Source organism: Vigna umbellata, chromosome 3, assembly GCF_029865625.1.
Source record: "Vigna umbellata cultivar VRB3 chromosome 3, Vumbellata_1.0, whole genome shotgun sequence".
Lineage (NCBI taxonomy): Eukaryota > Viridiplantae > Streptophyta > Magnoliopsida > Fabales > Fabaceae > Vigna > Vigna umbellata.
This window is the reverse complement of record NC_142167.1, coordinates 16,433,303-16,460,975: the sequence shown is the minus strand read 5'-3', so window position 1 is coordinate 16,460,975 and position 27,673 is coordinate 16,433,303. Positions and strand designations below refer to the sequence as shown.

General features: G+C 32.1%; 2 protein-coding genes, 1 long non-coding RNA gene and 1 pseudogene across 4 annotated transcripts; 2 read left to right on the top strand and 2 right to left on the bottom strand.

The window, feature by feature from the left end:
* Positions 1-577: 577 nt before the first annotated feature.
* Positions 578-1,560, bottom strand: LOC148201730 (uncharacterized). Its single transcript, XR_015784771.1, has 2 exons — positions 1,174-1,560; positions 578-875 (listed from the first exon to the last, which is right to left on the bottom strand). It is a non-coding gene; the product is annotated as an uncharacterized LOC148201730 (long non-coding RNA).
* Positions 1,561-8,283: 6,723 nt separating this feature from the next.
* Positions 8,284-14,725, top strand: REV (Homeobox-leucine zipper family protein / lipid-binding START domain-containing protein). Its single transcript, XM_047315151.2, has 18 exons — positions 8,284-9,259; positions 9,342-9,501; positions 9,735-9,820; positions 9,905-9,995; positions 10,141-10,236; positions 10,350-10,463; positions 10,545-10,628; positions 10,752-10,907; positions 10,984-11,058; positions 11,453-11,559; positions 11,674-11,857; positions 12,195-12,383; positions 12,533-12,613; positions 13,014-13,148; positions 13,429-13,760; positions 13,855-13,960; positions 14,088-14,237; positions 14,334-14,725. The coding sequence occupies exons 1-18, from the start codon at positions 9,027-9,029 to the stop codon at positions 14,481-14,483; spliced, it is 2,529 nt and encodes an 842-aa protein (XP_047171107.1). The 5' UTR covers positions 8,284-9,026; the 3' UTR covers positions 14,484-14,725.
* A 1,196-nt stretch (positions 14,726-15,921) lies between these two features.
* Positions 15,922-21,022, top strand: LOC124839369 (Peptidase C13 family). 2 transcript variants are annotated; one of them, XM_047315162.2, is made up of 11 exons: positions 15,922-16,116; positions 16,217-16,380; positions 16,478-16,519; positions 16,610-16,754; positions 17,908-18,137; positions 18,447-18,504; positions 19,276-19,353; positions 19,444-19,532; positions 19,929-20,010; positions 20,237-20,428; positions 20,520-21,022. In XM_047315162.2, the coding sequence occupies exons 2-11, from the start codon at positions 16,253-16,255 to the stop codon at positions 20,655-20,657; spliced, it is 1,182 nt and encodes a 393-aa protein (XP_047171118.1). In that variant the 5' UTR covers positions 15,922-16,116; positions 16,217-16,252; the 3' UTR covers positions 20,658-21,022. The 2 variants fall into 2 exon arrangements, with proteins under 2 accessions (XP_047171118.1, XP_047171126.1); XM_047315170.2 differs by lacking the exon at positions 15,922-16,116 and having other exon boundaries at positions 16,281-16,380; positions 16,615-16,754.
* A 99-nt stretch (positions 21,023-21,121) lies between these two features.
* On the bottom strand, positions 21,122-22,356 carry LOC124839347 (CASP-like protein 5A2; annotated as a pseudogene).
* Positions 22,357-27,673: the final 5,317 nt, after the last annotated feature.

Sequence of the window (27,673 nt, the reverse complement as noted above, 5' to 3'; positions counted from 1 at the left end):
AAGATTTGTATGTCAGAAGATAAGATAGGTTAGTATTGGGAGTGATAAGAAAATGGGAGATGGATGAAACGAAGTACATAGTTTTGCTTAGGCAACACCCTTAACCACCAAGAGCCTGCAATGGCATCTTTATCCAAATGTGGGTTAAAGCTTTATGGTGAAAGGAACAGAGCATGGGAGGGTGAAATGATGTGAGAAAACAATGAGAGAGAGAGAGGGTACGAAAATGACAATAATAAGTGTGCCACTGAAGCAAAGGTCAGTGAGTGAGAGAGAGATTTTGAGTGTGTCAAAGTGGCTGACTTGTGTGGGACCAAGTCTCCACTTCAACGACACCAACCCCTCAAAGCAAGGCCACCTCAGCATTCTATTGATTTACGCAACAAACCAATTTTTGTAAAAGGAAAATTGAATGGAGCCGGCCCAGACAGGAGGGCCCACATGATTGGACCTGAAATGGGGCCCAAAAGATGTGTTTTGAGAGAGAGAGAAAAGAAAAGCAGATGGGAACCCTCCACCCATTGAGAAGAAAGAAGAAGGAAAAGAAAGAGAAGAAGGAAGGATAACATCAATTAAATCATAAAGAAAACATAAAAGATGGAACAATCACAGAAGGAGAGGGAGACAAAGTGGAAGGATGTTAATCCCATCATTGTAAAGTTTAGAAAAGAAAATATTCCCATTTGACTTTCTTATATCTCATCATACACCATTCATTGTACTGCATATTTAGCCAAAACTAAATTATATTCACACACCTTTCTCTTCTTCTTATGTCTCTCTCTTGCTTCTTCTTCTTCTTCTTCACCTAAGCAAAACAACAAACACCTTCTGTTCAATGTTCAATAAAACTCATCTTCTTCTTCTTCTTCTCTCTGAAATTATTGGTGTTGGAAATAAAATGAGAAAGAATAAAACGATAGATAATTATTGCACGGGCAAAGTTGTTAGAAAACAGAGGAAAAGACGTTGTGAATTGATATGTTGGTGATGAAATGGGTATGGTATTGTGGTTGGAGGAGAAAAGGGGTTTGAGGAGTGATAATGAAAATTGGTGTGGTTGAATAGTGGTGAGGGCATGAGACATGCACATCATGTCATGAGGCACAAAGTGTTGTCCATACATTAACCATTCTTTTTCAATTTTCACTTTAACACAGGAAAATGGCAAACCTGTGAGAGATTGAGTGAGTGATTGTTGTCTGATATGAACTGATTGCACCCAAATAATGCCGACAACACCATGGAACCATGAAACCCTTTTTTCCCATTGTTGCAAGTCAATTTCTTCCAACTTTTCCTTCCTATTTTCCACATGGCCTTTTCCCATTCGCATCCTTCCAATTGCATTAAGATCGGAAAATCTTCTCTTTTTTCAAACTTGGATGTTCAAACCAAACGAATCCTCATTTTCTTTTCTTTTTTTTCTCTCCTTTTAACTATCTTCATATGTCAATATTTCTCTGTTTCTGTCATTTTCTGCATTTTCAAACCCCCTTTAGCCTCCATTTTTGTTCTTTTCTGCTCCTCATCTAAAATATGGTGTCAATTCACTCACCACCAAATATTCTTTTTCTTTCTCTTCTCAAATTTAAACCTTTGACTTCTAAATTCTACTCTTAACATTTCCCTATCTTAAGGTTAATATTCTGTACTATAACAAAAATTTTATGTTATCTACGATGTTGCTTCTGATGCAATAATACAAAAGTTGGATTAATTATTGAGTATAATGAGGAAACAACAAATAATAACTAGGGTTAATCTACGATACCTATTTATATATTTATATATTTAAATAAAGAATTAATTAAAATATATAGTATATGATGTATCTCGGTGTTGAATTTATGGGAAGCACGTGACACTACTTTTCGCGCATGCCAAAAGCACGCACAACATATAAATGACACGTCATAAATTGTTTTTCTATTTCCTTTTTACATATAATAATGCATACACACACCCACCTACTTTTATTGGTGGAAATATCAATCTATCTTATTTTATTTTATTTTAAAAAATAAAAAGCCCACCGGTCATAACTAACGTGCGCCGGTGGTGTGGTCGGCGTCGGAAGATTTTTATATCAATAGTATCGTGCCCAACTTCATTTAAAAAATAAACACAAAAATAAAAAATACTCCTTTTCAGTAAGGTTGATCATGTAAAGGCTTAATTTTCGGTCACATTTTTTTTGCTAGTTTTACAATTCTTACACTTTTATTATCTACTGATAATAAAATAATATTGTCATACAACGATATAATAATAAAATAATATTGTGATACAACGATATAATAATAAAATAATAATAGTTGGAAGATAAAATAGGTGATTCATAAAAAAAAAAAAAAGTTTTAAAAGTTTATAGTGTGTTATTATTGTATGGTATTCTTGGAAGTGGAAGAATGGTCCCTCATATTTTGTATCATAAATTTGTCCTTACCTTAACTGAAGAATCTCCACATTGCCATTTTCATTAACTCTTAATAACTTTTTATTCTTCCGTTTTCATTCCAAGTAACGAGTAAAAATAGCTTTGCTTCATATACATGTTAATTTAATTAACTGCAAAGTTCAAAGATTGATCACGATTTGGATAGTGGTAAGGATAAATTTACATTAACTGATCCCTTGTTCGTTGAAAAATTACTCTATTTGTTTCAGTTTAGTGGTTGATTTCTGAACGGAATTTTGTTTGTTTTTTTTGTCCTTTTTAAAATTTTAAAATTACATTTTTTACAGTTATATTTTAAATTTAGTTAAAAAATATAATTAATTACAATAATAGAGAAATAAAATACAATTTGAAGGATAAATTTTATAATTGTTTTGACGTGGTCATCTCGATGCTTATTTTTAATAATTTTTTATGTAATAATAAATTATTGAAAAAATTTAGTGTATCACTATAAATAAGATGTTAAAGTTCATGAAAATATATAATATAATCTTATTTGAAAATAAAATGCAATGATATATGTATACTAATATTATATAAAACTAGAAAAAAAAATGTGCATGTTGCTTAAAATTGTATTAAAATAGTAAAACTAAATGATTTTCTCAAAATTTGAGTGTAAAAACCCTCTATTACTCCATGTGTTCTTATCTACTTCGTAATAGTAAATTTTTTTTGAACGAAATTTGCTCATTTTAATTTATTATTTTTAAAATTTCAATGTGATATAACTTTTTGCTTTCAATGATCTTCTCATTTCTACTATGTACATTGAAAATTGAGAGAGAGAAAAACTAAAAATATATAATAGGTAACTTACGTTAAAATTGTATTGTAAAATAGATGAAAATCAGTATTATTTTTAATTTGTGTGAAACACTATTGAGATAGTGTTGATTGATTAAACACGTGAAAAGTGTCGTTTGAGATAGAGTGTTGATTGATTAACAAGCTAGTGTTAACTTAGAGGAGTGTAACACTACGATAGACAAGCAACTAAAGTAAGTTTGGAACAAGATTTAAGTATGAGAGCGACAAAATTGATCAAATAAAATAGTTATAATGTTTAATGAATTAAACGCACAAACTATAATGTAAAATAGTTAATATATGATACGATACTCATGGTCTTAGATTCATCATTGTCATCAATGGACAATTGGCAATAGAATACAATCTCAGTTTATGAAGTTTGTCATTCTTGTCAACACTGTCCAGAATTACTTCAATTGATTGTCTTTCTCTATAAGGAATCTCTCTTAAAATAAAAACACTATAACAATAGCTTTACATGTTTTTTTAACAAAAGAAAAATATGTATTATTAGTTCAATGTTTGACGAACTTGAAAAGAATATTGGTATAGTTGGGAATTTGAGTGTCAACGTCTTTCTTAAGAGATGCAACAACCCAGAGAAATATAAGAATTAAGAACAATGAAGGTCTAAAAACAGAGACAGAGGGATAAAGTTAGGTGTACCTGTTCGTTGTGACCCTAAGGGAAGTAGATAACATGTGTGGTAGAAGGAGGAAGATTAACCAAAGGCCTTGCACAAGTTTGCCACAACTTCGAGTTTATGCTCTTGTTTTTTGCAACCAAACTTTTTGTTATTAGGAAGAAAACAAAGTTTTTCTACCTTATCTTGCTTTGTTATAGAAATAGATAGAGAGAAGGAGACCTTAATAGGGATTGGGAGAGGTGGGGCCATCCTTAGGCTACGGAAGATGCTAATGATGGCGGTTGAGTGTGCAATGTTTGATAAAGTGAGCGACGAACTTCAGCATAGGGATACATCAATTGGCGCTTAGGTTTTTGAATTTGGATAAAAAGTTTTAGTAAGTGTAAAATTTTGAGGGAACAAATTAAAAAAAAGGGAAAAGAAAAAGGTAAAGGTGGAAAATGTATTATAATTTGTGTGGGTCATAAACATGTTTAATAAAGAATTAAAACCTCCACTATTATTATCTTTTAGACAACCCATAATAACCATCCTAAATCATGTTAATTAGGGGTAAGAGTTTATAACTTCCTCAAAATAACCTTTACCAAAATCATTTTTTTAGTAGTGAGTTATGTTAGTCAGAAAGAATTCAATTATAACTTTTTTTCGTCATGGGAACCTTTATCAACTTTTGTTAACTAGATATCTTACTTCATGTGAGTTAAGACTAAATTGAAATAAAAACAATGTGACGCTTAACATTAACACATGACCCACGTTACATTGCCACATAGCACGGATAGTGTCATGTGTCACATCATAAACTTAACATGTGACAACAATTTTTTTACAAAAATAATATTTTTTAAATTAAAATAAATTTAAAGATCACATATTGACACATTACTCATCATAATTTTTTTTCCAAAAAAAACCTAATTAAGATACTTTTTCATGAGTTAGAACTTAACTTTTTTAAAAGGAAGGACCAACTTGACATATTGTCATGGAAACTATTTCATTAATTAAACCTGTGAAATTATAACTTTTAGAAAAAAGAAAGAGAAACAAAGTGTTATTTCTTTTAATGATTTTATATATACTAAAGTTTTTTTAACAAAAATAACTCGATGTACTTTATAAAAGTTAAGATCTTTTAAAGGAATTTCTAGAATTTTACCGTACATAATTTCAAAAAGATTTTAAAATATTATTTGTAATTAATAAGTGGTTTAAAATTTAAATAAATGCATTTTAGGTTTCTTAATACATTAATTGAGTCAATCCAACTAATGAAGAAAATAATAAATGTTAGTTTAAGTTATAATACATGGTTAAAAATTAGTGCAATTATTTAATTTTATTCTAAAAATTAACTATACAATGTGTTATTTAACAACATTGCATTCATAAACAATTAGAACTTCGATAGAGAATGAATCACCTTTTAAGATTTTAATGTGTTTGACTAAAAACAACTTAACGTTGTGATGAAAAACAATTTAAATGCACATCAATGAGATTTATTTTGATATACATTGCTATATTCAAAGTATAAATACAATTTCATTATAAATTTTATATTCATAAATACTTAATTTTCTATAAGTTTAGAAACATTTATATCATTATATATAAAACAATTATCTTTTAATATATATATATATATATATATATATATATATATATATATATATTTCAATTTTATCCTTTAGATAATCACTTCTTGAAACTAAAATAATACTTTTTAAGTGATTTTTTAATTTATTTTTTTATTTGATTGATTTTTAAATTAAAATAATCATCTATAATAAAAAAGTAATTACAAAATAAATAAAAACTATTTATTATAAATATATCACATGTTATTTTAATAACCGTACTAAAACCACAAAGATGAGAAGAATATTGTTTTTTCTTTTTACAGAATAATTATGAAAGAAGAAAATAAAATAAAAACATGTATGACTTCTAGATAATTAAAAATACTTTAACCCGCATAAATTATATGAATAAATATTTATTTTATGTGCACTTGTTTCAGTCTCTCGAAAGAAACAGTAAACAGATATAAATACGTGATTTTATACCATTAATAACAATTAAACACTAGCATGCAAATGGTTGTTAAAATATAAATATAAAAAGTAAATTAATTGCAATCTTTATTTAAATGAATAATGAATTAAAAAAGCCAAAAAGTAGAAGTGAATCAGAACAGAAATAAAAAATATTATTTAAATGGATAAATTTCTCTGAATTTGTATGAGTGCGTAAAAAGAATTAAAAAAATAAGAAAGTGTTTCCTTAAGTTAACTTTTTATTCTTTTAATTATATTAGCAATTCTTTAGACTACAACATTATTTTTTAGTTCTTAAAGTCTAACAGGTTTACATTTTTCTGGGAAGAAAATGATTAAATAATGATTTTTTTTACTTCATTTGTTTCACATTTCCTAATTTAGTACGACCAAACAAAAGTTATCTTTTCAATTTTAGTACAACTAAACAAAAACTAACAAGTTCTTATTTATTTAATTGAAAATAGATTGGTGAAATTAATAAATAGAAAACTAGTTTTTAAAATATCACTTGTGTTAATTGCTCTCACTTAAATTAAATCAAGAACTACCATATTTAAATATAACTAAAGAAGTTGCTTTAACGGGTTTTAACAAAAAAATATCATATATTTTCTATTTCTAACATATAAAATAATAATGTTTTAAAATAAAATTATAAAGGTATTGTTTCATAATTGAATCTAATACATTTCTTAAATGGAGCGACAAGAAAGAAAAGATAAAAAATAAAATGAAGTTCATTAAAATGAATAAATAATCTAAATTCTTTGTGTAAATTATCAAAATGAATCTATAATCTAAATGCATTTCTCTCCTCTACTTTATTTTATTTTTTATCTTTTTTTTCTTATCACTCCATTTAAGAAATGTATTAGATTCAATTATGAAACAATACCTTTTATAATTTTAGTTTAAAACATTTTTATTTTATATGTTAGAAATAGAAAATATATGATAAATTTTGTTAAAACCCGTTAAAGTTTGAGGACAACTTCTTATTTATTTAATTAAAAAAAATACTGGTGAAAATAATAAATAAATAAGAAGTTTTGAAAATTTATTATTAAAATTGAATTAGATAAAATAATAAATATATAGAGATATTTATTTTAAAAATAACATATAACATTGTCATTATAACATTACATTATACTGAATTTGTCACATTACATACTGTTCATTGGATACGTGATAATTTTTCTTTTTAAAACATTAAAAAAAAAGTGAAAAAGATCATGAATAAACTCGTAACATATAAGTTAACATAGTTAATACAATAAAAAAATTGCATAACGTTTTAAAAATAAAAATCCAATTAAAGTTAACCAAAATCTTAATCAGACCTGGAATTTTAAACTTTTTTATTTTAGCATAACAAAAAAAAAAAGAGATTCTCAATTTTTAGGACAACTTCGTATTTATTTAGTTAAAAAATATATCGGTGAAAATAATAAATAACAAAAAAGTTCTTAAAATACTTTTCAATTTAACATGCTCTCACCTAGATCAAGGGAAACATTAATTAGTTTATTTTTCTTCTTTAAAATCTTTTAAAATCATTTTAATTTTCTTCAAGTATTTAACGTTTAAACAATTTTCAACACAAATAGAAAATAAGCAAAGATATAACTAAAACAAAGATGTTATCTTATAGTTTTAAAAAATGAAAATAAACAATATTTCATCAAAAGAACACAACAACTATAAATAAACAGAAGAACCACAACCAAAAGATGATAGCATATTCAAAATCTCATTCAAACGCTTTATTTATATAAATTATTTAACAGAACATTTAATAAATAAAATATTATTCTAATACAGATTTCATTAGCTAAACTTTTTTATAATTCAGCAGAAGTCAATTTTAATAAATTCATGCTTATAGAACTTTTTTCATTAATAACTGGTAGGAAATTTTGATAAGAGATAACCTTAATTTTTATCTTTGTTATATTTAAATTTAGAAAATTTATCACGATCACTATTATTACAGGTTACTAAAAGAGGTGCAATTAAAAGTAACTTATAAATTTATCACAAAGCCCTAAAAAATAAAGAAAAATATATATATAAGTTATTGTAATAAATAATATGTTATGGGATCCGAATCCCTATCCGAATCCATGTCCCATGGATATTGAACTCCGGTTCGGAATTGACACTGAGAAAAGAGTTGGTGAGGACTCACTGCAGGGTGGGTCCTACATGTCAAATCAAAGCAACAACACCAACAGGGACAACCACGTAAATGCGCCGAAAATTATAAAAAAAAAAAACAGAACATAGCCTCCCATGTTTCTCGATCTTCGTGCTCTTCTGTTCTCTCCTCAGACTCCAACTCTCTTCTCTCTTCTCTCTTCTCACTTCTCACTCACTTTATTCCTTCACTCCCTCACCCCTCTCCAACACCAACACCAACATGTTTATGCTTCTTAGGGTTTCTTTACATTCTACATTTTAACCTTCCTTATCTATTTCTATTCCTTCCTTCTACTTCAAGCTCTTTCACTCTTTCTCTTTCTTTTTCCAACTTCCTTCTATTTTTCTCTCTTTTTTTTTTGTTTTTTCCAGATTCTTCTCACCTTTCAAAGAAACAATAAAGAGAGAGGGGACAGTGAGTGGGGTGTGCGGGGTTTGGTTCTATCTTAGCTGGTAGAACAAACGAGCGTTTCCTGTTAACAATTTGGAGCCATTCGCTGCAATTTCAATGAAAGAGAGTTTCTTTCTTTCTCTCTCTCTGTCTCTCTCTCTTCGCTTTTATTTTTTATTGTCTGAGCTGGTTCCACGGTAGGGGAACTTGAGAGACTGGAAGGAACCAATTACGGTGGTTGCACTAATTTACACACTCCTTCGTTGTCTCTATTCGTTTCTTTCCCCTTTAACGTTACCCGCTTTGAGTTTTCTTATGTCAAGTTACCGCCTTTACTAGTACCAACATCAACCACACTCCCCTTTTCATTTCATTTTCATTTTCATTTTCTTTTTCTCCTTATCGTTGAGAGTGACCGAGTGTGTGCTGTGGGAAGAGGGAAACATGGCTATGGTTGTGGCTCAACACAGGGAGAGTAGCAGCAGTGGGAGCATTGACAAACACCTAGATGCTGGCAAGTATGTCAGGTACACTGCTGAGCAAGTCGAGGCTCTTGAAAGGGTCTACGCTGAATGCCCTAAGCCTAGTTCTCTCAGGAGACAACAATTGATCAGAGAGTGCCCCATTCTCTCCAACATCGAGCCTAAGCAAATCAAGGTTTGGTTCCAGAACCGAAGGTATGCCAATTCAACTCTTTTTTAATCCATCTCTTCATAGTTTTGAAAGTGGGTCTTAGATGTGGGTTTGGATGGTGTGCAGGTGTAGGGAGAAGCAGAGAAAGGAGGCTTCTCGGCTTCAGACTGTGAACCGCAAACTCACTGCAATGAACAAGTTGTTGATGGAGGAGAATGATCGGTTGCAGAAGCAGGTGTCACAGCTGGTGTGTGAGAATGGGTATATGAGGCAGCAGTTGCATACTGTAAGTGTGTGTCTTCTGTCTGATTGTCAATTCTTCACCTTTTGGGGTCTTGAGCAGAAAATTTGGTGAAAATAATGTACTTAAATGTGAAGAAGTTGAGAGAAGAACCGATCTGTTTTTGCTTTTCTTGCATGCTGGTCTTGAGTTTATGTTAGTGGCTATTGTTGCTTTACTGTAAGAACTACTTGTTATGGTTGTTTTAGCTGTTATTCACGCTATTCCTGTTCCTGCAGACGTCAGCAGCAACTACTGATGCTAGTTGTGATTCGGTGGTTACCACTCCTCAGCATACCATGAGAGATGCTAATAACCCTGCTGGGTAATTCGAGCTTCATGTATTGAAGTTTATGCTTTTGTGAAATGAAGGTTTACTCAATTGGTTTATCTATTGTGATCTTTGCAGACTCCTATCAATTGCGGAGGAGACCTTGACAGAGTTCCTTTCAAAGGCTACGGGAACTGCTGTAGATTGGGTCCAGATGCCTGGGATGAAGGTTTATTTTTTCTATTGCTTGCAATAAATCAGTTCATAAATTAATGACCTATGGCATCCGTGGGATAGTTATTGTGACACCATGCTAATTTGAGTTTAGTAAACTCTACAATTACATCTGCATCTAAAAAAGTTCTTTTTGCCAGCCTGGTCCGGATTCGGTTGGGATCTTTGCCATTTCGCAAAGTTGCAGTGGAGTGGCAGCTCGAGCCTGTGGTCTTGTTAGTTTAGAACCTACAAAGGTAAATTCAACTTCTTAAAATATGGTTTGGATATTTTTGTCATTTCTTGGTAGGACAGCCAATATGTGCAAGCTGTTTAGGATTTGAATTTCTGAACGTCCAATTTTCAATAGATTGCAGAGATCCTTAAAGATCGTCCATCTTGGTTCCGGGACTGTCGGAGCCTAGAAGTTTTTACTATGTTTCCTGCTGGAAGTGGAGGAACCATTGAACTTGTTTACACACAGGTGAGCATCAAATTTAACACTTATTTCTCTTTATTTTTTGTTTTTTTTTTCATTTGAGATTATACTTCAAAATTGCTACAGACATATGCCCCAACAACACTGGCTCCTGCCCGGGATTTCTGGACTCTGAGATATACCACAAGTTTGGAAAATGGCAGTCTTGTGGTGAGTTACGTTGTATTTGAGGCATTATATAAACTCTGTTACGTAGTGTTTTCTTTAAACTCTTCTTTGAAGGTAGAAAATTTAGTATTACTTTTTATGTGCCTTCTTATTCCCCTTTTGAAGGTCTGTGAAAGGTCCCTGTCTGGTTCTGGCTCGGGCCCTAATCCAGCTGCTGCTGCTCAGTTTGTAAGGGCTGAAACGCTCCCTAGTGGCTACTTGATTCGACCATGTGAGGGTGGAGGATCAATCATTCACATAGTAGACCACCTAAATCTTGAGGTTTTGCTTCTTAAAACTGGGCTAATGCATTTCATTTGTTTCCTTATCGACATTAATTTGGTTATTATTGTCTTAGGCATGGAGCGTCCCTGAAGTGTTAAGGCCACTTTATGAATCATCAAAGGTGGTGGCTCAAAAAATGACAATTGCGGTAAGTTCATTATTGTTAATATATAATATAGGAATTTATATCCCAATTTGTATGGGCTGGTAGTGTATGGGCTGGTAGTGTTATTGTGAACAATGTGCAAGCTGAACAACATTCTTGAGCGTATTGAACACTATGCCATTTACTGTTTTAGTAATTAGTAGCCAACTGTGTTAGACTAAGTAGTTGATTCTTCACTAGAAATTGGCCATAAGGTTCCGGATGCTGACACTATTTTGATTAGATATGCACATTCCCCCTTCTGTCTTTTCATTCTTCATTTGAAGTTCCACAAATTCCTATGTATTTTTTCTAGATCTATGCCTATTTCATTTGTTTCACATGTTCTGTTCCTTTCTTTAATAGATAGGTGATAATTTGATGGCTTTTGTGATAGGCACTTCGCTATATCAGGCAAATAGCTCAGGAAACAAGTGGTGAAGTGGTTTATGGGTTGGGCAGGCAGCCTGCTGTCCTACGAACTTTCAGCCAGAGATTGAGCAGGTAGCCACATGAAATAATGTCTGATTCAGGCTGCAGTACTAGAATACTGATTTTTGTGGCATAATCTCTGATTCATTGAGTTTTCTGTGGAAAATTAATGCATTTGACTTGCAGAGGCTTTAATGATGCTGTAAATGGATTCAATGATGATGGATGGACTGTATTGAACTGTGATGGTGCTGAGGATGTAATTATTGCAGTTAATTCAACGAAGAATTTGAGTGGAACTTCTAATCCAGCAAGTTCCCTTACATTCCTTGGAGGAATTCTCTGTGCAAAAGCTTCTATGTTGCTTCAAGTGAGTCTTGAGAACCCAATGTCATGATATTTTTAAGTACTAGTTTTCGAATGCGGATACATCACCCAAATACCTTTGTTGCTGCTTAATAGACCGCTGCTTTTAATTTTTGCATCTAGCATTTTTCACCTTACATGGTATGGTGAATGAGTACAATTGGCCATTGACAAATTTGATCCCCCTAAATTTTTTCGCGATAGAGACCTTGATGTTTATATATATGGAACTTGATTCTAGCTTTAAACGTATAGATGATTCTTTAATTTAAAACTATAGATGGTTATGATTTGTCATTGTTAATGTTATGTAACAAGTTATGGTTGATAATTATGTGCAGAATGTCCCCCCTGCACTTTTGGTTCGTTTTCTGAGGGAGCACCGCTCAGAGTGGGCTGATTTCAATGTTGATGCTTATTCTGCTGCATCACTGAAAGCTGGAACCTATGCATATCCGGGGATGAGGCCTACAAGATTCACTGGCAGTCAAATAATAATGCCTCTTGGTCATACTATTGAACATGAAGAGGTAGGTTTGGATTCCCATATAAAGTGGACGGACGATGCATATATGCTTTGGTCGATTTGTTTCACACAAGAAAAAATTTAGTTTCGTTTTATTTTTTGGACATTTCTACTTGCAAGCAACATTCCTAATTGAGTTTGTTATTGCTACAGATGCTTGAAGTTATTAGGCTTGAAGGCCACTCTCTTGCTCAAGAAGATGCTTTTGTTTCTAGGGATATTCATCTCTTACAGGTGATGCCTCGTCCTTTGTTATAGTGATGAACATTATCTGTATATCTGGATTTATTTTTATTTTTTGCATAAGCTGAGAAAGATCAATTGTCAATCTGTCGTCTTTGGTGAAAAATTGCTATTTTGTATTAGAGATGCAATGATAGTTGGCATATCTTGCAAAACTTCAATGAATAACACAAAAAGTTCTCTTTTAAATTAAGATTTTCACATTATAGCTTCATTTTAGTTTTTAAGCGTTAACTGAAATCTTTGCTTGGTAAATATAGGTGTGTCTGCCCGCATTCTTAGCATCCATTTCATTTATGTTTCTTTTCTGTGCAGTTAAATTATCTATGCGTGAATGATATAATCAATACAGATAGATTCTAAGGTGCACTTTCTGTTGTCCGTCTTGCAGATATGTAGTGGAATTGATGAGAATGCTGTGGGGGCTTGTTCTGAGCTCGTATTTGCTCCAATTGATGAAATGTTCCCTGATGATGCTCCTTTAGTTCCTTCTGGCTTCCGCATTATTCCATTAGATTCGAAACCAGTTGAGTATTATGTGTATTTTACGTTTAACAGTCTCTTACTACACTCACTTTCTCAGCTCTTAATCTTCACTCCTCCTGTGAGCATATGTAATAAACTTAAAAGTGCATATTACTGAATTTTGTGTGCTTAGCCTCTTCCTCAAAATAAATACAAGATGTCATTTTCTATTTTGTATTCAAACAGTGACTGAAAATTTACTGTGGTTGTTAGAATGGATCTACTATTGCTGTTGTCCATGTGTATCCCTTCTGTAACATAATTATATTCTTGTGTTGTAGGGTGACAAAAAGGATATAGTTGCTACAAATCGGACCTTGGATTTGACTTCAGGTTTTGAAGTTGGCCCAGCAACAACTACTGGTGCAGATGCATCATCAAGTCAGAACACTCGTTCTGTGTTGACTATTGCCTTCCAGTTCCCGTTTGACAGCAGTTTGCAAGATAATGTTGCAGTCATGGCACGACAATATGTCCGCAGCGTGATTTCCTCAGTGCAGAGGGTTGCCATGGCTATATCTCCCTCAGGTATAAGCCCAGCTGTTGGAGCAAAACTTTCTCCTGGTTCTCCAGAGGCTGTTACGCTGGCTCACTGGATCTGCCAAAGTTATAGGCAAGTATTATAGTTCATATTAGTCCATTGTAGTTCATATTTATTTTCAAAAGGAAATGTCTAACATATTTTTCCCTATGTTTATGCAAATCAGTTACTATCTAGGGTCTGATTTACTGAGATCAGATTCTCTTGTTGGTGACACGATGCTGAAACATCTGTGGCATCATCAGGATGCTATTCTATGCTGTTCACTGAAGGTAAACTCTACTTTCTATTCGTTCCATTTCAAACTGTGACTGATCCTTTCTTTTTTTCCTATAACGACTGATTCTTCAATTCTTGTCAAGTGAGATTAATATGATTCTTCTCCATTTGATATTGCAGTCATTACCAGTGTTCATATTTGCAAATCAAGCAGGCCTTGACATGTTGGAAACAACTCTAGTGGCCTTACAAGACATCACATTGGATAAAATATTTGATGAGTCTGGACGCAAGGCATTGTATACAGACTTTGCCAAGTTAATGGAGCAGGTGATGTCTGATTATTACAAAATTTTCAAGTTACAACTAAAGTTTCATTTGGAAAAATGACTTAAATTCTGGTCTGTATGTCTGTTCTGCCTTCAGGGTTTTGCATATCTACCGGCTGGAATCTGCATGTCGACGATGGGGCGGCATGTATCCTATGATCAAGCCATTGCATGGAAAGTACTCACCGGAGAAGACAACACTGTTCACTGCTTGGCTTTCTCTTTCATAAATTGGTCATTTGTATGAAAAACCAGTTAATGTGCCCTGCTTTTTCCCACTTGAACATAACAAACGAAAGGGTCAGAAGGGAAACAAACAGACAAATTTGGAGGGAAAAAGAAATCCTAAATTTTTGTATAACACAGGATCAGGCTTGCATTTAATTCGATTTAATTTATTTCTTATTTAGTGCAGAGACCAAATTAAATTAATCTTGTAAATTATTTAGTGCTAGATTGAAGTTGAGACGTACTCTGTTTTTGTCTTTAGTACTATTTGGTCTCCAAAAACAGAGGACCTGTGTCATGTTTCTTACACAATCACTGTTCTGACTTGTGTCACCAACATAGTACTACACATCCTTATTCACGACGTACTTTGTTTTATCACGATAATCATCTAAATTCGACGTGAAATTGATAAGTTGAAAAAAAAATAGGTCTTTTGAAAATTCAGTGATTATATCAATCTCCAAATTAAAAGGAAAAATGATCTAATTGGGAAATAAATTAGTAATTTCTTTTAAGAACAATACCACTTGCGACAAGCACTAACAAAAGAATTGCATATGCATAAAAGTTAGGTAAAAGATATATAAGGACACCAATAAAGTGCGTTTGAAAATTATTTTAAACAAGCGTTTTATAAGAACGCATGTTATTTTAATCTTATATATTAAACCATTACTCAGTGAAACCACAATCCTGTTATCTTTATCTCTATTTTATTTTTCAATTTATATATTTTACCTCTTTATTCCTTACTTAAATTTCAATATTCTTTTACAAAATAAATTATCAGTAATTAAAAAATAACTTGTACTACAGCATAAATGTGTATGATAAACCCAAAACATAATTTATATGTTCATGAATATTTATTTATCGAAATATTTAACTCAAAATGCTTATTATTGTAAACAACATTATTTTTAAATGTTATTCCTACAAAATAAAATACATGTCTTGTCCTAATCCTACATAATTAAACACCTTTTCTCTTTCCTGTTTACTTTCACATTAAATTTCAATTAAATTTCTTAATTTTAATTTAAAATTTATGACTCTTTAAATAATTATAAAAATGTAGTGTATACGTGTGTCGATATATATACATATATTATTTTGTAGTTTAATAATGATTATAATATTTATAAACATATATTTATATTGCCCGATTTTATTAAAACATTTAATTTTACTTGAAACATCAAAAAATCAATATATCTTATTTACTCTTCTCTCTGTTATTACAGCATGAAAATATGATATAAATATGTGTTCAAGTGAATATTTCTAATATATATATATATATATATATATATATATATATACATATATATATATATACATATATATATATATATACACACATATATATATATATATATACACATATATATATATATATACACATATATATATATATATATATTTATTTATTTATTTATTTCTATATAGTTCAGAAAACTGTGCTCTTTCTCCACCAACAAAACGACGTAGTTTTCCGTTCACCTGAACAACCGTCTAGGTCGGTGTTTGCTTTGACCCACGTAATCTCGTCCCGAAAACGCGATCCCGCACCCTCCACCAACGAGACGACGCAGTTCTCCCTTCACGTGAAAATCCGTCACAGACGCTTTGATTCGACCGAATCTATTGTATGTAATTTTTAGTATTTTGTGGTGCGATTCAAATTTGACTGGGTAATGTGCATTATAATTTTTATGTGATTTTGAGCTTGCGGGATTCTTGTTGCAGTGTGGAACACTTTATTATACCTGGAGAAAAGAAAAAATGGGGTTAAGCCTTTCAAAGCTCGCGATGATTATATTGTTAATATTTCTCAGCTTCTCTGTTGCATACTCATCTACTGCAATGCACACTAATAATTGGGCTGTTTTGGTCTGCACTTCTCGCTTTTGGTACATCGAGATTTTGTTTTTAATTGCTTTGTTTTGTTGAGTATCCATGGCTTACCTTGAGGGTTGACATACTAAATGTGCTGCTTTCGTTGTTCAGGTTTAACTATCGGCACATGGCCAATACTCTGTCCTTGTATAGGTAGGGATACAATTTAGCCTTATTTTTAGTTGTTTTGTTTAAACTATGCTTGACAATGATCTAAAGGTCTTTAAATTCCTTCTCAATCAGAACAGTTAAGCGACTAGGAATACCCGATGAGAGGATTATACTCATGCTAGCAGATGACATGGCATGTAATGCAAGAAACAAGTACCCTGCCCAGGTTTTTAATAATGAAAACCATAGACTTAATCTGTATGGGGATAATGTGGAGGTGAGTTTTTACTTTTTCAGGTGTGCATTATTATGTCTGAATCTTTTGTGTAGTATAGAGAAGATCTTTATTGTTAGCTTTATTTCTGGCTCGAGGCTGTCAATGCAAACCTAGCATATTTTATTCTCTAATCTCGAAAGCTAAATTATCCCGAAGTTATCTCTTGCATGTGTTTGTGGTTTTCTGTTAGCACTGAAAGTCCTTTGGAAATGTAATGCACCGTAGTGATTTTGTAAGTGTATTTATGAGGTGCAAGACAGGTCGACACTTCCTCCTTTTTAAGTGTTCTTTTGTGTGTGTGTGCGTGTGTAGTCAGTGTTTGTAAGCTGCTTATTAATAGCTTTATCTTTAACTAGATTCATTATCTAAACCATTTTGGCTTTTTGGCTAATTTGTGTCATATAGTACATTAGTTTAGTTGTAGCAGAGGCTTCTCAAGGTTTGCTTCATTGATAGTATATGTGTGCTTGTGATATAAAATTATCTAAATGAGCTTTGAGATTCATTTAAATTAATTTATGAATAGACTGAGCTACCCATGTACTGGACAACAGACAATTGAATTTGGACTTTGCATCACATGACTCTAACTGAGCTAAGCTGTGTTTGGTGGAGAATCTTTTGAGTAAGGTTTGAATCTACCTTAAAGTAGTTTAGCTCATCTATTCGGCAGTTGCACATTAATAGATTATTTATCAGAGGTATATTTTCGTAGAGATCAAACTGGATTACCTACTTTTAGGTTTGCTTTATTTCTTATCATGAGTTTTGGCCTAGTCCTCTCATGAAGTCTGTATCCCTTTTCTCCTTTATATTTTAATGTGGCGTGTTGCCAAGAAAAACCCCTATAAGCCCATAACTTCTCTGACAGTTACCCAAGTTAGTCTCATCCTAAAAATTGGCTTACAAACTAAAACTATCTTTTGTTTTCATCTTTATTCTAAGTGTCATGCTCTCTAGTGGAGGAGTTACTAGTTCTGTAATGTTCAATGGCTATAACTTGATAAAGCCCCATGTTTATTTTCTTCTTTTGTTTAATCGTATCATTTTCGTGTAGTATTTAGAAGATAGAATATTTATCTCTTTCTACTTTTCTAGGGCTCTTGATATGTAGTATAATTTAGAAGATGATCATTTTCCTGCAATCACTCAGGTAGACTATCGTGGCTATGAGGTGACAGTGGAAAACTTCTTACGGGTACTTACAGGACGTCATGAGACTGCTGTTCCGAGGTCTAAGCGACTTCTTAGTGATGAAGGAAGTCATATTCTTCTGTATATGACAGGGCATGGAGGTGATGAGTTTTTGAAGTTTCAGGACTCAGAAGAGCTTCAAAGTCATGATTTAGCTGATGCTGTGAAGCAAATGAAAGAGAAACGCAGGTATTGTTTCACATAACTGTTTATGTGTGATCTATGAATTGTAATTTGATTACATGCAGTGAAATAGAATGTATCATAATGAAGCATAGTTTATTGGTGGCAATGATTTTGGCTTACATAGGGAGGAGAGGATAGTGAGTTCTCCTTAACAAAAGTATAAAACAGAAGACAATAAAGATGAATAATAATTAAAGAAAAGCTACCCATGTTCTGGACAACAGAAAATTGAATTAAGAATCCAATTTTGCGTGCTTATCAGTGTTGGACTATAATCTCTTTTGTTTACTCATTAATAACTGGATTTGTTAGGTTCAAGGAGCTTCTGATAATGGTGGACACCTGCCAAGCCTCTACTCTGTTCTCCCAGGTCTCATTTTTTTTTATTTTAATCATTCTTGCGAGCTCCTATGCCAATTCTTATGAAATAATAGTATGTGGTTTTTAATACTCATTGTGCATAATTAATCATCACTCGTCATTTTAGTACATAATGTTAGCTTTAGAGTTGATATCTGTCCAAGTCTAATGCATGCCTCGTGTTCATTATTAGATGTATTTTGTTGAATGATGTTGTTGCCGTTAGTGCATGGGTTGGGGTATAAAGAAGTCTGAAACTCAGTTACTCATATTTCTTTGCTGTTAGACTGTTTAGCTGCTGTTAAAAGGACCTATATGTCGATGATTAACAATGCTCAAGTACATGTAAAGAGATTATGTTCTAAATAGTTTTCCTTCTTTATAAATAGTTACTTTGCTTTCAGTCTTGAGCATCTCTGTGGCAATCACATAATTTTAATGAAAGGAGATTAGCAACTTTCCTATACCGAGGGATTTGGTTTTAACTAATTGTTACATTTTTTCCCACTTCAACATCATGTCATTGAACTACAAAGAATATGAATTTAACACTTTTCTGTTTTTCTTACTTGTCTAGGTTTTATCTTTCTGGATTAAATCAATACTTTTAGTACTGTCTGTGTCTATTCATTATTGAAATGTCTAGGTGATCCCAAGCTAGTCTACTTGTCCCCCTCGAATTTATAGTTGTTTATTATGTGATAATAAGAACTTTTTTCTGTCTGGCTGATTATTCTTCCCAAAGTTTTGTTGCTGACTGTGCTTTTTATGGGCATGGCAGCTTCATTCACCAGGTGTTTTGGCAATTGGAAGTAGTATGAAAGGAGAAAATTCATATTCGCATCATTTGGACTCAGATGTATGTATGAAAATCTAATAGTCGTTCTTTCAAGGATTTGATTTACTCTGCTACAGTTTATCTATTGATTTTCTTGTTCATTACATACAGATTGGTGTTTCAGTCGTTGATCGTTTTACATTTTACACCCTTGCTTTCTTTGAGAGGCTGAATATGTATGACAATGCTTCGTTAAGCAGGTACATTTAAACTTTTTATATGCCTTTCTCATGTTAAGTATTTTATTCTTACTATATTTCAAGTGTATTTACTCTAGAGAGCATGTTTGTTTTTTTATTTCATGTTCTTTTAGCTGAATTTTACTTTTCATTCATTTTGTTCCGGTTCTGTTTTTTAATCATTGTTTGAAACAATTATCTTTGAAAATCCTATTGGGAATTAAAACTTAATTGACCCCTTTTTGGTAAAATAAGTTTAATGTTTTCTATCATTTGAAAATGAACAAAATCATCATCCTCTCTTACTTGTTGAGCAAGTCCAGAGTTAAGAGCAGCTGAAATGCATAACACTAAAATATGTTTAAATCATGGCAATGATGGCTAAATTGTTTACACTTTTTTGGGCTTGTTTTGCAGTCTTTTCAAGTCATTTAATCCAAATTTGTTGATGTCAACTGCGTATTATAGAATGGATCTATACCAACGCCATTTAGAGGAGGTAACGAAATTTTGGTCATATGTTTATTATTTTGCTTCTGTATTATTTTGCGTAAATTTGTATTCTTTATGTGGAGAGGAATCAAGTTTTCCAAGGTTATCTTTTAGCTCAATTTTTTAGATTAAATGGAACAGTTTATTGATTTAGTTTGATTGACATTATCTGCCACTTCTTTTATGCTTTGTTTGATTGAATTGATGAGTTCGTTATTGTCACTTCTTTCCAGGTCCCTGTGACAAACTTCTTTGGTTCTGTAATGAAAACTATACATACAGATTCAGCCTATAGATCCCTGTCTAATAAAAAAATTGGGACAGATAAAACGAGAATCTCTTTGGAACAATCAATCTCTGACAATGACAGAATGATTTTTATAAACTCAGATGCGGAGGATCAATATAATAATTTAACTGCGGAGGTGATTCTAATATATGACTTATCAAGATTAGTTTTGCAATTTAAGTTGTTTCATGATCTTTTAAGTCATGTTCACTGGATTTGCTGTGCAGGAACATTTCCGAGATGAAGTTAGACAAATATGGAGATCTATTCTTGGCAATACTTCTGAAAGCATCGACACTTTTGTGTGCTATGGATTGATTTTAATGCTTCCTTTGTTGATATTTTCCACGTGGTTGTCAAAGTAAATGATTGCAGCAATGTTCTTGAAGTTCGTTTGCAAAGTGGAGAGAGATACTATATGTCACTAGTGCTTGAATTGTAGTCTCACTTGAAGAAGATATTCTGGGGACTGTATATAGTAAGGGGGCGCAGACTACAGAGAGAGAAGCTTTGCCTATCAGCTGTGTTATTCGGTTAGCCATTGCTTTTTGCCTTGGTGTTGTGATGTTGTTGTCATGTTTAACTTTTTATGATTGTAGACTGTAAAATTTTGTAAAACCTTGCACTAGTTTGTGTCCAACATTAGAATATGGCTCTTTTGAATAACTCGGAAATAAAAAATGCTTGACATATATATATATATATATATATATATCAACCTTTTCTTCAATTTCTGCTTCACTTGTGGATGCTTGTCGTTCACAGTTCCATATATACTTTCCCTATATATGATCAAAGGAAGAAATAAATTAGAACATTTTTTTACACTATATTTATTATTGCTAGACTGATACAGTGGTTGTATTTATCGATCTTGAGCCAAAACAATAGTGTACAATAGTAGCGTGCACTTTCTAGGGAAACGAATGATAGTCAATCTGGAAAAAATATAGCTAAAATTGATTATTATACACAGTTAACAGAACAAAACTGTGCTAATGACTAAACGCATTTCCACATACAGTAACACCAAATTTGAATCGAATATGTTTCTTTACAGCAAGCATTACATCGTATGTATGCACTAATCACATAGACTCCACCACCAAATATGACTGAGTCAGCAGTAATCACCACTTTACAAAACCCTATATTAGATGTCTGGTTTGATGGAGGAGGATAGTTCATGCATGCAACCGTTCGGTACTAACACAGTAACACATGACATGAAACTTTAAAATCTTTGACGAGTGCCAGACAAAACAACCAAATCCCTGACTTCAACATTTTCTTCATAAGCTATCCCAGTTTCTGCGAGTTACTGTTTTTATTTACCGCCAAGCTATAGACCAGAAGTTCAGGAGAAACGATGGAACTGTGGTGAACCAACAAATGAAGGCCATGCCTGTAGCTGTTTCAAATTGCACAGTGTTTTTTGGAACAACTTCCAAGATCATTATCAATGAGCACAGTCACGCCTGCTGATGCACAGGCTGCTGCAAATGTAAGGGTAGATGTGACCTGCATGGAAGACACAGGTCTTCTGAAATTTACACAACAGCTCTTTCAGAGGGGAAAAAAGTAACACAGGTTACAGCTACACGTGTCTACACTATAAAGAAGTTGATAATGAAGACAACATCAGCATACACTTTCCACTGCAGTTATAGTGTGTTATATACAGGTCCAAGTGATTCTTCTGTGAAACTGTGTGTTAGTGCGTATCAGGTTATTGTTTAAGATTGATAAAAGTATTTGCGATGAGTCTGTATCAGTTTTTGAAAATTGTGTTACACATAGCTGTTAAAAAAGTGCAGAATTGTAAAAAGATTATGGAGTCTTATACTGTAAATCTTACACCATCACCGATTGTAAACAAAGTGAAAATTCTATAGTTCTGCAAGGAACGCTTTACTAAGGGGGCATACACATCAGTAAATAGCCAATGAAAAGCTCCACAAGTCTGCAAACCGGCAACAGCAACAAAGTAGCTGATAAACACTGATACGAATATTTTATGTAATGTCATGGCATTTTTGCCAAACAAAAGGGAAAAACTGAAAAGAATGAAAGCCAAAAAGTTAATGCATTAATGACATGTTTCAACTAGACAGTGCAGACAAGTCAGCTTATGGCACAGGGTGCCACTGTCAAAAAACAGGTACAATAAGATCATAACAGATCTATCCAACACCAGTACCACAGTATTTTTTCAAGATTCTTTAATTTTTTTACCTAAAAAATTCTTTAAATTAAAGTTCAAATAAGGGCTTCGAAAGTACATTAGAAGTTATTCGCTAATTTTAGTGTTTCCATGAGCATTTATAAAATTAATTTTGAATGAACTTGATTTTACTATTTGGAAGTTTTTATCCTGAAAGCTATATTGTTACAAAACAATTACAACAACATAGTTGTATCCCTCTAGATAACATCGGTTACATGAATCACAACGCCAATTAGCATGGCTCAAAGCCAAACTTCACTATAAAACACAATGTAAATTTTCAACCCAGTGTGGAAAACTACTGTTCATCATTTCCAAAAACAGTGGTTCTGATGCAAAATCAAATTTTCCTGTATATAGCAAAACGTCTATATATTTTTGAAAGTTCGGTTGTAGTCAACACGCTCTGAATTTCTTTTCCATGTTGAAAGTGATGTCTAAAAGAAAACTGAGAGGAGTCAACTTATCTCCAAAAGCTCCACCACCTTGTTTTTTATTTTCCTTTTTCTTCGATAAGGATCAAACTATTTGGAGGATACATGGAATATCCATTGATGGTATGAAATGTTTCAAAACTATCATTCAACCAAGATTATCCATGTATGGTAATTTGTTAAATTTTTATGTTAATTACTTTAAAAGCCATTGCTATCGATTCTATTTGGTTGATGTGTAAAGTATTTTACACTAATAATGGATAAAACTTAATTATATATTTAGTTTTCGTATTTGTTTCGGTGGTTCAATTTTGTTTTTTATTTTTTTTTAATCTTCCTATTTTTTAAAATAGTCTATTTTGGTCATTAACGTTAATGTCTCGTTTATACATGTTCTATGTTAATTCATGAAATTTTTAATTTTTATTTATTTATTTTTTTAATTAAAACAAACATAAATCGTTACGTGTTAGGATTATGTCACAAAAATGATCAAATTGGACTATTTTAAAAAATAAAATGACTAAATTAATTGCATCTTGTTTCATTTTTCCTTGTGTGGTCTTCATTTTTATCTTTTGTTGGACTTCATGTTAAACTTAACCATTAGAGGGCCTTGGAACCAATATCCCTAGCCTTCGAAGAATAAACCCAAGGAAGAGGACATGTGGGAAGCCTTTAACGTATTCAACTAAAATTGTGATGGCTTAATCACTGTCAACAAGCTTCACGCGTAGCGGAGTAATTTTTGCAATCGACGAGTTCTAACATGGCTAAGGCTTTTTTGACCGGTGTGGCACAAATATGTGTGGTACATTTTCATGATCGGTGTGGCGTATTTTTAAGATCGATAAACAACCAATGTCATGTTTATAGCTCATAATGAATTGACTTTGAATTTAGGTTTTGGACAAGGAGCAGAGCAATTTGTTCAGGGAAAAACACTTTATGATGTGGTGGAAAAAAAGTCAAGAAGGAGGTGTCGACGAGCAGGGAGAAGTGTTACTTGTGTTTCAAATTGTATATGGAATGTAAAAAGAAAATATATTTCTTAATGTATAATTTGAAAGATAATTTTTCATTCTAGAATGTATAATCTTGAATGTATTGTAAAATTTATATTTTGAAATGTATAATTCATCATATAAAATTTTACATTTTGGATTATATAATTGGAATAAAAAAATATAAGATTTTTCATTTTAGATTGTGTAATCCTGAAGATCTACAAATTACACAATCCAAGACCTAAAATGAAAATTGGAAAACAACTTATAATAGGTATTTTAAAAACTATGACATACACTAATAAAACATGGGTCTGACTACACGAAGGGTCTACAACAACAGTGGCAGTTGTTTTAGCGGCTTTTAATTGTTATGTTTATCTGGTGAGCATAAGTTATCTTCATGCTTTGTTGTTACATACATTGACCATTCTCCTCATGACCTGCACTGGTTCGTTAAACTTAAAGGGAGATTGAGGTCTACGAGTCATTTATAGTGCAACACAAAAAGGAAAGGCTCAACAAAGGATTTTAAACCATCAAACAACTCATCACCAAACTAGACACACAATCACAAGATAAACATAACATCCCACTTCCCACATATCACCCAAAGTAAGTTCAACCATGGTCTGATAGAGAAAATGTAACACTCTATATTAGTATGATTACACTACTAATTAAAGTATTAAATTGTAGTATTAAGCATAAACAAACACATAAATTATGCATTGTATTTACAGTTCTCCAAAATTTTCAAAATATATTATAAATAATATTTTAAAATATAAAATTAGTTCGACATTTAGATTATTGTACGAACACAACTTCAAAGACAAAGGTAGTTATTGTTAAATTGAAAGACAATATATCTCAACCCAAGAAGGAAGGTTAATTGGTTTAAAAATACTTCTTAAAGTTCTTCAAAAAATTTGAGATGTATAAGACTATTTTCAATGAATCTTTTAACACTTCAAAGATTTAACAAAGATAATAGGCAAAGTCAATGAAAAAACACAATACAAGATTTATATTGATTCAACTCTTTAAGAGTTTACATCCAATCTTTTATCAACAAACTAAGTTAGAAGAATATTCACTAATACCAAATGTTAAGATTTACAAAATACAAGATCCACTTTATGTACTATCACTCCCTTAAACACAACAAAATACAAACCTAAAAAAGAGGCTATACACACTCCCTTTAGGAGTCTTGCCTACACAGCTAAGGCATAACCAATACACAAAGAATGTACAAAAGATAAAGCTTGATGCACCACAAGTGCATGTATTACAAAGAAAATAGATGTAGATCCTTACGTGATCTTCCTCTCATTCTTGGAACCTTAGAATCTTTGAATTTTCTCAATCAATTGTTGATGCCTCCAAGAATGCTCCACGACCAATCAAGACAACGTTCTTGCTTCATAGTTTGATAGCTCTCAGAATGTTTTCGTACCTATAGAATAACTGAAACACACACACACACACACACACACACACACACACACACACACACACACACACACACACACACACACACACACACATATATATATATATATATATAACAAAGATACAAATTGACAATTGTAATCAATTACGTTATTTACTTAATCGATTAAAATTTACATATTTTTTTAATCAATTAGGTATTTTTATTAATCGATTAAAATAGAGACCAATCTACCTAGTGTGTATCAGACCATTTTAATCGATTAGATTATTTCCTAATCGATTAAAATTTACACACAATTTTAATCTATTAGCTGTTTTACTTAATCGCACAATGAGTGAAGTCCATATTTTTACAGATTTTAACACTTAGCACAAATGAACATTTAATCAACTATATACTTGTTTCACATGGAATATAACCTATTTTTACAACCTATTTATCAAAAAAAGGAACATTAAGCATCATCACCAAAAACACTTTGATTTACTTGGTTTGAAAAACTTGAAGAACTCCCCTTTTCAACAATCTCCCATTTTTTTTATGATGACAAACCCCATGTTCTTCATGTTCCTGGAACATTAATCAACAACTTTCTCCCCCTTTAAGCATTAACAAAAAAAAAACATAACAACAGAAGCATATAATATGCATAATATGTACTACAATTAGTTATATTCTAAGCATATTAACATGGTATTAGCAGAGTATTAGGAAACAATGGTCTAATACAATTATCCAAAAGAAAATATAAGAAATAGTTCAATATGCATTAAGAACATATGCATTGAGAACAATAGTAGATATTAAATGGGAATTAAATTAATTGTCAGAGTCCTCTTCTTCTTATGCATTTTGATCTTCATCGGATACACTTTCCTCAATATTTTGACTCTTCAACTGCATCTACAAGGCAGCAATCTCTTTGTCTAGTGCATCAAAGCGAGTCATGTAGGTAGAATGATTGGACACCAATGTCTGTCTTTAATTGCTTGAGCATACATTTCTCAAAATCATTTTTCGGCCGAACAACAGGTGCAACAGTAGACATATCAACATTCACAAAATCAACATCCTAACCCCCATCCATTTGTGGCTCATCCTTAAAGGTCCAACCATCATCCATTTTTCTGAGACCCATGTGGTGCAATGCAGTCTTAGCAAATTTATTTGAGTTTGAGAATCCCATGGTCACTTCATCCTACAAGTCAACCTGGAAAAATTCAAAAACTTTTGACAATAATACAACATAAGGCAAATTAGCCATAGGGAGTCGTGCGACTTTGATTATGTTGTCGCTAATTGTATTTGCTTAATCAGTTTGAATGCGTCCTTTTAGCACATGAATGAGATAGATATCTTTAGTAGTGAGTTGAGCGTGATTACTCCTCCTCCTCAGAAGAATCCATGTAAGGACAAAAGCACACACATTCTATAATCTCTTCTCATCCCTTGATATTATAGTCCCTAGGCTCATCGGAGTACCTTAAACATGCTTGATATAAGGACAATATGGTGAGACTTTACTCCACCAGGGCAAAAACCTGAAATGAAGGATCATATGTTTTTTAGCTAATCGAATGTTCACCCCCTTTCACTCTAGATGCAATTGTACATCTACCACCTTCATGTTAGCATAAAAGACCTTGATTAAATCTAGATATCATAACTCAGTCATTTCAACAAACCTGTCAAGATATTAATGACAGATCCAATCTTGAAATATAAACCCTAGTGGTAAAAAAATTGGATATTTAAGAATTTGTGTGTCACTATGTTTTTTAAGACATTTAAAACATTTAATGTCATAATTAAAAAAATGTTGTTTTGCTTGTATGATTTTCTATAATTTTTTTCAAAATAAACCGGTAATGACTCCAAACCTTTGCTTTTAAATTTATTAATTTTTGGGTTCGCCGTCGAGTTTCACACACATTATACTAACGTCACCTAACATGAAAATTGTAGATATGAATTTGTTTCCTATTAATTTTTGGTTTAATGTCTCCGTAAGTCCCTATTTTCGGCGTGAATTTCAAATAGGTCCCTTTTTTTTTCGGCGTCTCAATTGGGTTCTTTTTTGTGTAAAATTGGAGCAATTAGGGGTCTGCCGTCAAATTACACAAACGGCCGTTTAAGTTTGCCTACGTGTTATTAAAAATGATTTTGAATTAATTTTTGTATTAAAAAATGGATTTGTTCTTCAAGGACAAAAAAGGCAACTTCAACACAGAACCTCATTCTCCAGAGA

Coding starts and splice junctions, on each gene's coding strand:
- REV (XM_047315151.2), top strand. CDS start 9,027: ATGGCTATGGTTGTGGCTCAACACAGGGAGAGTAGCAGCAGTGGGAGC. Junction 10,908..10,983: donor TAGACCACCTAAATCTTGAG/GTTTTGCTTCTT, acceptor TTATTGTCTTAG/GCATGGAGCGTCCCTGAAGT. Junction 13,761..13,854: donor TGGATCTGCCAAAGTTATAG/GCAAGTATTATA, acceptor TATGCAAATCAG/TTACTATCTAGGGTCTGATT.
- LOC124839369 (XM_047315162.2), top strand. CDS start 16,253: ATGGGGTTAAGCCTTTCAAAGCTCGCGATGATTATATTGTTAATATTT. Junction 16,381..16,477: donor GTCTGCACTTCTCGCTTTTG/GTACATCGAGAT, acceptor TTCGTTGTTCAG/GTTTAACTATCGGCACATGG. Junction 18,505..19,275: donor CCTCTACTCTGTTCTCCCAG/GTCTCATTTTTT, acceptor TGGGCATGGCAG/CTTCATTCACCAGGTGTTTT.